The 10,671-nt window shown below is 41.1% G+C and overlaps 1 protein-coding gene across 1 annotated transcript; it reads left to right on the forward strand.

Moving 5' to 3' along the window:
- Positions 1–561: 561 nt before the first annotated feature.
- On the forward strand, positions 562–9,269 carry LOC139567075 (opsin-5-like). Its single transcript, XM_071388536.1, has 6 exons — positions 562–901; positions 1,913–2,118; positions 7,308–7,407; positions 7,550–7,654; positions 7,984–8,207; positions 8,513–9,269. The coding sequence occupies exons 1-6, from the start codon at positions 739–741 to the stop codon at positions 9,026–9,028; spliced, it is 1,314 nt and encodes a 437-aa protein (XP_071244637.1). The 5' UTR covers positions 562–738; the 3' UTR covers positions 9,029–9,269.
- The last annotated feature ends 1,402 nt before the right edge of the window (positions 9,270–10,671 follow it).

The raw sequence follows: 10,671 nt of genomic DNA on the forward strand, positions 1-10,671 counted from the left end.
GACTATTTTAGTACAAAACAGTCATGTATTTATGCTGCCTAAAATTATTTTTGTTAAGGAATTCTAATAATTTTCGCCCAATGCCATAATTACATTTAATAATATATACAAGTGTCAAAAAGTAGGTTAATATGAAGAAATGTAAGTTTAATTGACCTGATATAATTTATTTGCCTCAGTCACTGCAACAAAGTATTTCGACTATAAAGACAAGTAAAAGCATAATTAATTGCAAGCGCTCTCATTTTCAGCACCTTGGACAGCGGTTTTAGGCTACATGGAAATCCTTGTCTGCAGTCGCTGACTTGCTCTCAATTTGACAGCAGCGCGTCCCTGTAAAACGTGTAGGCTGCCAACTGTTCTAATATTTTTCATTATACAGTGGGTTATATTAAATTGAGTTGGTCACGTAGTAAATAAAACCCACGACAACTTGTGCTTAGCCTACAACTTCACCCAAATACAATAACACACTGACGCTTCCTTAGTTGCAAATCCATTTCCTCGTGGACAAAACAACATAGCTCAAATCAGAATCCTCAACTGATTTCCCCCCGCAGGGTATCAACCTCAGAGCATAATTGGGATTAGCGAAGTACACGTCATCCCTCTCAGACAACACACTGTGCGCCGACTAATAATATTAGACTGGATTTAGAGAAAGAGGAGCCGGTCAAGTGTTTTCTCAGAGGACGCACCTTTGTGTCTTTGCAAGCGGAGAGCTGCGCAGCTCCGTGTATGTCTCGGCAGCTGGAACGTTCGGACAACAAAATGTCAGTCAATAATGCTTTTCAAGTGGCTAACATTCCATGGAGGAATAACAATTTTACCATGTCGAATAAAGACCCACCTTTCTCGGATCAAGGGGAGACCATTATAGGAATATACCTGCTGGTGCTAGGTGGGAGAACTTGCTCATGTAGTTGGAATGTCATTTCGTTTTTAAAAGGCAGCTTTGCTTTTATGATGTGATGCAAAGACTTGCTTTAGTTTAGCTTTCATGGCAAAACAATCTGGAAATATGTCACTAATGGCTTGCTTACCACTTCATCATTTATATTTTATTACCTAAAGTTAAGGTAAGATGAATGACAGTACTTTTTACCAATTGTCAAAATAAAATATTCAGAGTGTAGCCTACATTTAGCTTGTTCATTTTTACTCGACCATATTTTGGCATCACAAGATACAACAATTGGATGAAGAGTTGGATTGCACTGCAGAATACAAATCACCAATACCAAACACCTTTGGTATTGCAGTTGTTATACTACTGCTACTGTCAGTGTAGTGTATGGGCAACGGTTAGGGGATTTGGTGCTATAAGTAGACCAGGACAAATCTTCTCCTGGTAAAGAGGGGTGGATCCTGCAGCCATTCAGATCCTGTCTAAGCCGTGGAAATCGTCAATCAAGAAAGGATGGCAGCCAGCCAGTCTGACCTTCTTTAAGAGAGGGCAGAAAGACTTGTAATTACCTGTTATTTGGTGCAAATTCATTTAAATTGATCCTGACTTTTGAAACCAATAGGGCGACTGTAATTTTATTTACAGTATAGGTAGGCTACTCAGTGCACCTACTATTAGCTCTAAAGGAAATTGAATGAAGGAAGGTTTATGCTCATTTTGGTATTTGAATATGTAGTGTATGAAGAGAAGGTCAGTAGGTTAAAATCACAGATGAGGCACTTTGTCACCTCAATGCTTCATGCTGCTTTATGACCCGCATTTTGTATGGTGTGACTACAATTCCATGACATTTCACAAAACTGACAAGGCCTTTGCTCAATAGGTAGTGTGGGACACACTGGTGATAGATGGGGTGAGTTTCCATCTATGTAGCGCTTTTAGCGTCTGGAAAAGAGCTATATAAAGCCAATCAGTTAGTATGTCAATGGGTTTTTTCCTCGTCAGGTTGGATGTCGTGGTTCGGCAACAGTATCGTGATCTTCGTCCTGTACAAGCAGCGTGTGTCACTGCAGCCCACGGACTATCTGACCTTTAACCTGGCCATCTCCGACGCCAGTATTTCCGTCTTCGGCTACTCCCGGGGGATCCTGGAGATCTTCAATGTGTTCCGGGACAGCGGATACCTGGTTAACTCCATCTGGACATGCCAGGTAGGCAATGAGGATATCTGGTTGGAGGGGGGAAAGTTGTTTTGAGTATTGAGAGGCTTCAAATTTGTTTTGTATGTGAATGGTAATGTGTTGCATGTGTCATCCTACTGCAGGATCTGATACTATACACTCACTCACAGCAATACTCACAAGACATAGACATTGCCGCTATCCCATAAAACATGGCATGATTGGACACGACTTTAGTAGTTCAGGTCTCCTGGAAGGTGATGTCACTGAGAGATGCGCGTGGGCTGATCTAAATTGTGCGTGGGCTGGAATAATACATTATGGCCTTTCTCTTGCATTTCAAAGATGGTACAAAAAAATACAGAAAAACGGTTGTTTTTTTCTGTCTTATCTTTTACCAGATTTAATGTGTTATATTCTCCTACATTAATTTCACATTTCCACAAACTTCAAAGTGTTTCCTTTCAAATGGTATCAAGAATATGCATATCCTTGCTTCAGGTCCTGAGCTACAGGCAGTTAGATTTGGGTATGTCATTTTAGGCGAAAATTGAAAGAGGTTGGGTACCGAATCTACCTTTTAAGCCCATGGGTGTCCCAAAAAGACCACCTCTTAAATAATCAATTTAAATACATTTCCTAATGCTGAAAACGTACAAACTGACATATCTTATGTAAACTTAAATTATAGTAATCACTCCTAAAGTTCTTAAAATCAACTGATCATTACTATTCATCATGGAAGTAGCACTCATTAAAGTGGGTGTCCAATCGTATCCGCAGAGAACAATGCGGGCCCAGGCTTTTGTTCATGCCAACCAGTACATACCTGATTTGACTAATCAACTAGTCATAGGCTTCAACCAAGACTTGATAAGTTGAATCAGTGTTACTGCTTGGTTAGAACAAAAACATGCACCTTCACTGTCCCTCTGTGGATAAGACGCCATGCACAAAGCACATAACACAAACAACTAATAATGAATTATCTGAAAGCTGGTTCACATTTGGTGTAGTCTTATTCTTGTTTGTTAGTTCAGTTTAAAATCTCCCTCTCTACTGTTGTATTACAAAGGTTCATTTGGTGAACCCCGAAATAGAAACACCTGGATGAATGAGGGACAACAACATTGTCACAAGTGTAGAGAGGAGTAGGCAGGAGGCAGTCACAGGTTTAGAACTACTGAATTTATTACAGCACCATAGATAAAAGCGGGACGAAACCCCAAACTAATAAAGTACTCAGGAAATAGTAGATTCCTCTCACGAAAACAAGCAACATATACAATGACCGACAGACATATGACAGAGGGAGTATATACAGTGAGGGAAAAAAGTATTTGATCCCCTGCTGATTTTGTTCGTTTGCCCACTGACAATGAAATGATCAGTCTGTAATTTTAATGGTAGGTTTATTTGAACAGTGAGAGACAGAATATCAACAAAAAAATCCAGAAAAACGCATGTCAAAAATGTTATAAATTGATTTGCATTTTAATGAGGGAAATAAGTATTTGACCCCTCTGCAAAACATGACTTAGTACTTGGTGGCAAAACCCTTGTTGGCAATCACAGAGGTCAGATGTTTCTTGTAGTTGGCCACCAGGTTTGCACACATCTCAGGAGGGATTTTGTCCCACTCCTCTTTGCAGATCTTCTTCAAGTCATTAAGGTTTCGAGGCTGACGTTTGGCAACTCGAACCTTCAGCTCCCTCCACAGATTTTCTATGGGATTAAGGTCTGGAGACTGGCTAGGCCACTCCAGGACCTTAATGTGCTTTTTCTTGAGCCACTCCTTTGTTGCCTTGGCCGTGTGTTTTGGGTCATTGTCATGCTGGAATACCCATCCACGACCCATTTTCAATACCCTGGCTGAGGGAAGGAGGTTTTCACCCAAGATTTGACAGTACATGGCCCCGTCCATCGTCCCTTTGATGCGGTGAAGTTGTCCTGTCCCCTTAGCAGAAAAACACCCCCAAAGCATAATGTTTCCACCTCCATGTTTGACGGTGGGGATGGTTTCTTGGGGTCATAGGCAGCATTCCTCCTCCTCCAAACACGGCAAGTTGAGTTGATGCCAAAGAACTCCATTTTGGTCTCATCTGACCACAACATGTTCACCCAGTTGTCCTCTGAATCATTCAGATGTTCATTGGCAAACTTCAGACGGGCATGTATATGTGCTTTCTTGAGCAGGGGGACCTTGCGGGCGCTGCAGGATTTCAGTCCTTCACGGCGTAGTGTGTTACCAATTGTTTTCTTGGTGACTATGGTCCCAGCTGCCTTGAGATCATTGACAAGATCCTCCTGTGTAGTTCTGGGCTGATTCCTCACCATTCTCATGATCATTGCAACTCCACGAGGTGAGATCTTACATGGAGCCCCAGGCCAAGGGAGTTTGACAGTTCTTTTGTGTTTCTTCCATTTGCGAATAATCACACCAACTGTTGTCACCTTCTCACCAAGCTGCTTGGCAATGGTCTTGTAGCCCATTCCAGCCTTGTGTAGATCTACAATCTTGTCCCTGACATCCTTGGAGAGCTCTTTTGTCTTGGCCATGGTGGAGAGTTTGGAATCTGATTGATTGATTGCTTCTGTGGACAGGTGTCTTTTATACAGGTAAGAAACTGAGATTAGGAGCACTCCCTTTAAGAGTGTGCTCCTAATCTCAGCTCGTTACCTGTATGAAAGACACCTGGGAGCCAGAAATCTTTCTGATTGAGAGGGGGTCAAATACTTATTTCCCTCATTAAAATGCAAATCAATTTATAACATTTTTGACATGCGTTTTTCTGGATATTTTTGTTGTTATTCTGTCTCTCACTGTTCAAATAAACCTACCATTAAAATTATAGACTGATCATTTCTTTGTCAGTGGGCAAACGTACAAAATCAGCAGGGGATCAAATACTTTTTTCCCTCACTGTATACAGTGACAGAGTGGGGATTGGAACCAGGTGTGTGTAATGATGACGAGACAAGTCTGGGGTTGATGAGCGAAGGGCGTTTGCCAGCAGCAGGTTCGGCAGCAGCTAGAAGGCCGGCGACGCCGAACGCCTGAGCTGGAGAAGAGGGAGAGCCAAAGCGAAGGCTGGTGTGATAAATATGACTAATGCGCCTGGCTCTAACTGCACAAGTAGTCATCCAATAGTCATCTTCTTGTCCCTCATTTGTTTCCATTTTTGTCCACTACTTGTAGGTCTTCCATCCCTGATATCCTTCAACCCTGATCTTATTCTTCTCTCTCTGCATCAATGACTACCTGTCCACTCCAAACGTCTTGGAGAGAGTACAGAGGCTTTTACATGTTCTTAATTGTTTTTAATGTTGGTAAACACACAATGGATAGAAGCATAAATGTAATTTGAGTATTTTAATGAAAATAAATGTGAAGAAAAAACATTTATGCTCAGGTTCTTTGAATTTTAGTGATATCATCACACAATCTCCATGTGTTTCAATGCAAACCGGGCTACTGGACTTAATTGGAACAACAGTGATTTATGGGTAAAAAAAAAGACAGAATAGCAAAGTTCAAACATAAAATATTTGGAAACCAATGGTTTGGGGTATAAATATACACTATAGACTACAATATTATGTGATGTTAGTATTGATCATATTGAACAATATTATTTTCATTTACATTCTGTATAGAGCGAGTGTTTTTTGTGCTACTGTACCCTTTAAGCCCACCTGAGATAAATGTCAAATTGACAAAAAAATGCATCCATGTATAACAATGCAAGGTTAATTTAACAGTAAAATAAGACACAATGCATAATAAAATGTGAGCTGTGATTGCTTAAGATCTATTATATTGTTGTGGTTCACCAAGTTATGTTGCTACTGTATTGACTGACACTTGGTACGACCGTTAGTATGAAAAACCCATCTTTTCAATTGGCAAGAAATAGGCATTAATACCTATTTTTAGTATACTATCTTGTGCATATATCAACACATTCATCTCTTAATTTTACATGAAGTGTGATCACTTATCTGAAAAGGTACAGAAAATGTAAAAAAAAAAGTGATTATCTGAGTCACCTCCACACCAAAGTTTTTTTGAAGCGTTGAAATGGACCACTAGTAGGAACTTACACGTAACTGTCAATAATAATAAAACATCTGATTGTTATTTCCAAAACATATTTTATTCTAAGACAATCAGATGAATTGGTTGAAACATTCAACAGCAGGAAATGTATTTATTTATTTTTTGTCCAAAAATGGAAGTGGGCTTAATGGGTACGCTTACCCTAACAAGCAGCAAGTAAAATGCATGATGGGACATGAACTCTGACATGTAACTACTTTCCAACCAGACCTGGGTTCAAATACATGTGTATTTGAGTATCTGGTATTTAAAATACTTTTTTTCTGTGTATTTTAGTTTTTTTTAGATACACAGCCCAAAACAAGTACTTTTATTGAAGTATTTGAACAGTTCTTTGTAAAAACCAAATCTACCAAATTAATTTTAATTGAGAGTATTTTCAAGTACTTTACAAGTGTATTTCCAAATACATTAAAATATTCAACTACTTGCCTTTTCAAATAAACTATATCTGAATACTTACATTGAATATATGTAAAAGGAAGATATATTTGAAATAGCATTTGAACCCTGGTCTGTTTCCAATTACGGAGAAACCCCATTTGCAGAAAATACTATGTTGCTCGAAGCAGCCCACCAGGTGTTTTTTACATCATGGTCCAAGGTTTTTCCTCCAATAGACTTTGCATTGTCCTCCAAAGTGTATCTGACTGTAAGCCAAAGTGAAGGGGCTTGGATGTAAATATATTAGATTAGATTAAGTAATCCGATCAGTCAAAGTACATTTGGTTCTGTCTCTACTAGGAAGAGAAGTTAATTCGGTAGAAGCTGTCGATCTTAATCAGACATACTCACCACTGCTGACCATAGCTGTGATGGACCGATCTTTAACTCCATTCAATGTAGCTAGATCAGCCCTAGCCCTATTCACACAAAATCAGTAATTGGTTAATGACGGATTTGTCAAGTACATGAGAATCCAGACAAGTATTCAATAGCAGGATAATGGTTTTCAACTTGATCTTCTGAGTGATTGGGGTCCTTCAACTTCTGCAAGAAAAGTGGATGTCTGTCTTTTTCTACTGTGTTTGTTTTGAGATTTTCTTCCCTGCACGTTTCCCCTCTAAGCATCACTAACAGTATTGCTGGTCTTTCCCAGGTGGACGGCTTCTTCACCTTGGTCTTTGGCCTCAGCAGCATCAATACTTTGACTGTCATCAGTGTCACAAGATACATCAAGGGATGCCATCCGAGTCAAGGTAAGGCACTGTGACACAACCTTAACCTTTAATCTTCATCTCAATAATTCCAGAAAAATGCCCCCTATAGGCTAGATGTTCTGGTCAGACATAATGTTGTGGGAAACTTTCTTTTAACTATCAACTTTTTTCCTTTACCTAGCTCACTGCATAACCAACACAACCATAGGCATGTGCCTAATATTCATCTGGTCAGGGGCTGTGTTCTGGTCGGCAGCGCCCCTTCTGGGCTGGGGGAGTTACACAGGTGAGATGAACATGGCTAGTAATCATGTGACATACTATTTGATACAGGGGCACTTACTTGTGTTAGGTTCTTGTAACATTCTGGTTGGGCAACATTTTCAAGATTTGTATGTGCACAATGACGACAAAACAAGAATAGCCCTTAAGCAAGTTATCGAAAACGTTAGCAGAAGACAATCTTTAAACGAGAACTGACCATATTGACATATGTGGACCTTTTTTTCACACTTACCCTGACTTTTCTAAGGGCCAAAATAGAGGAAATTCTTCTTAAATGTTAAACAATCTTCACATGAACAATGTGTTTGTGGCTCAACCTCCTCCTTTTAGATCGTGGATATGGAACGTGTGAAATCGACTGGGCCAAAGCCAACTACTCCACCGTCTACAAGTCCTACATCATCTCCATCCTCATCTTCTGCTTCTTGGTCCCCGTGCTGGTCATGCTCTTCACCTACGTGTCCATCATCAACACAGTGAAGAGAGGCAACGCCATGGCCGCTGAGGGAGACCTGACGGACAGGCAGAGGAAGATTGAAAGGGACGTCACCATTGTGAGTAGGATTCAAATCAAATCAACGTTTATTGGTCACATACACAGATTTGCAGGAATTGCAGCAGGTGCAACGAAATGCTTATGTTACTAGCTCCAATAGTGCAGTAGAATGTCTTGCAAATACAATACAAAAAGAAATCAAGAAATGACAGAGTCAAATAAACAATCCAGAGTAGATATATTAGAGTGAGCTTGTGTCAGAATCCAGAAAATAACACATGTACAAATAATACTACATATAGACCAAGCTTTAAAGGAAGGGCTATGATTTAACGGGCAACCTAACGTAGGTCATTCTCCCAGGTATCCATTGTCATCTGCACAGCATTCATCCTGGCGTGGTCGCCGTACGCCGTGGTCTCCATGTGGTCGGCCTGTGGCTTCCACGTACCCAGCCTCACCAGCATCTTCACCCGCCTCTTCGCCAAGTCGGCCAGCTTCTACAACCCGCTCATCTACTTCGGCCTCAGCTCCAAGTTCCGCAAGGACGTCGCCACCTTGCTGCCTTGCACCGGCGATGGCAAGGACACGGTCAAGCTCAAGCGTTTTAAGCCGAAAGGCGAGGCTCACCAGGGCCCCGGAAGAGGCAATGGACTCAAAGCACCTCCTCATCACCAGAAGGAGATGAAGGAGATGAAGTATGCCCCTGGAAATCCGTATCCGCTCACGGCGACTAAGGCTGCCCCAAGCCCAGATTCGGGAGTGGGGAGCCCCCCCTGTACTCCCCCCGCCAACAAGGAGATGTACTTTATCGAGGTGCCCCTTATCGAGGTGCCCCATCTGTCTGATGGGCCAGAGTGGGAATGTGACAGACTCTAAGAACAATCCGTTTTTTTTTGTGTTACCTTTTTATTTAAAAAACACATGGGAATTTACTAGAAAGGTGGCTCCTTGAATTTTAGGGGATAATGTTAAGGATAGCTATTTTGTATTTGATTTGTGTAAGTATGTATACCTGTTGATACAGTTTGTTATTTTCTTAATGAATTGTGTTTATACTTGTGAATTAAACTGTTTCTATTCAAAGGGAACAAGTTGAAAGATGCTTGCAATATCAATACTCAAATTGTCACTCTTTTAAAATAAATTCCTGTCCAACATAATAACTCAACCCCATTAGCAAATATAGAAGAAGACATTACAGAAGTGTAAGTGTGTCTCTTATGAAAATGCTCTGAGATGCTCAGCTCACACATAGGCGACATACCAGTTCTAATGATAACTTTACTTGAGTGAGGCAGGCGTGTCTTCATGGGTAGACTTGTTTTCGTCCAGTGAAAAAATGATTAATCTGTTCCCCAAGGAACTCCACACAAACCAACTTTACCTCAGGTCGGACATGTACCATAAGGAACAGTTGAAGTGAATGAAAGTGCGTTCATCCTTGATAGGCTACAAGTATAACCTACAATACGCAAGAGAGCTGTATTAATACAAAACAAAAAGCAGATACTTCTCAAGACCCTGCAATATGCTCACATGTTGGCCACCTGTGGGTTTGGCACGAAACAATCCATTCCACATGCACAATCTACTATCAAAGGCGACTGACTGCAAGGTTGATTGTGCCGATGGTGAAGTTGTAGGCTGCTTTAATAAGTAGTCTAAATCAACTCGGACGTTGGAAAGAGGGAGAAAGAAAAAAAATACGTTGAAAGGGTCTTCGATGACCCACAGGACAACAGGCTGGCAGATTTTATTTATGTCTTCTTTATCTTCATGCTTCCCTCAGCTTATTTCATGATGCGTCATACGGGATGATTTCTGTATTTTCCTTTAAGGAGCCTACCGTTACTCCTTAAGGTCCAAGGACCTAGTACACTGAACTAGAATATGAATGCTACATACAACACATTTCTACGATTTTACTGAGTTACAGTTCACATAAGGAAATCAGTCAATTTAAATAAATTCATTAGGCCCTAATCTATCGATTTCTCATGACTGGGAATACACATTCGCATCTGTTGGTCACAGATACGTTAAAAAAAGGTAGGGGTGTGGATCAGAAAACCAGTCAGTATCTGGTGTGACCATCATTTGCCTCATGCGACACATCTCCTTTGCATAGAGTTGATCAGGCTGTTGATTGTGGCCTGTTGAATGTTGTCCCACCCCTCTTCAATGGCTGTGCGACGTTGCTGGATATTGGCGGGAACTGGAACACACTGTCGTACACGTCGATCCAGAGCATCCCAAACATGCTCAATGGGTGACATGTCTGGAACTGGGAAATGTTCAGCTTCCAGGAATTGTGTACAGATCCTCGCAACATGGGGCCGTGTACACTGAAGCATGTGGTGATGGCGGCAGATGAATGGCACGACAATGGACCTCATGATCTCATCCCGGTATCTCTGTGCATTCAAATTTTCATCAATAAAATGCGATTGTGCCTCCCGGGTGGCGCAGTGGTCTAGGGCACTGCATCGCAGCGCTAGCTGCGCCACCAGAGTCTCTGG

The sequence above is a fragment of the Salvelinus alpinus genome, chromosome 2 (genome assembly GCF_045679555.1).
Source record: "Salvelinus alpinus chromosome 2, SLU_Salpinus.1, whole genome shotgun sequence".
NCBI lineage: Eukaryota > Metazoa > Chordata > Actinopteri > Salmoniformes > Salmonidae > Salvelinus > Salvelinus alpinus.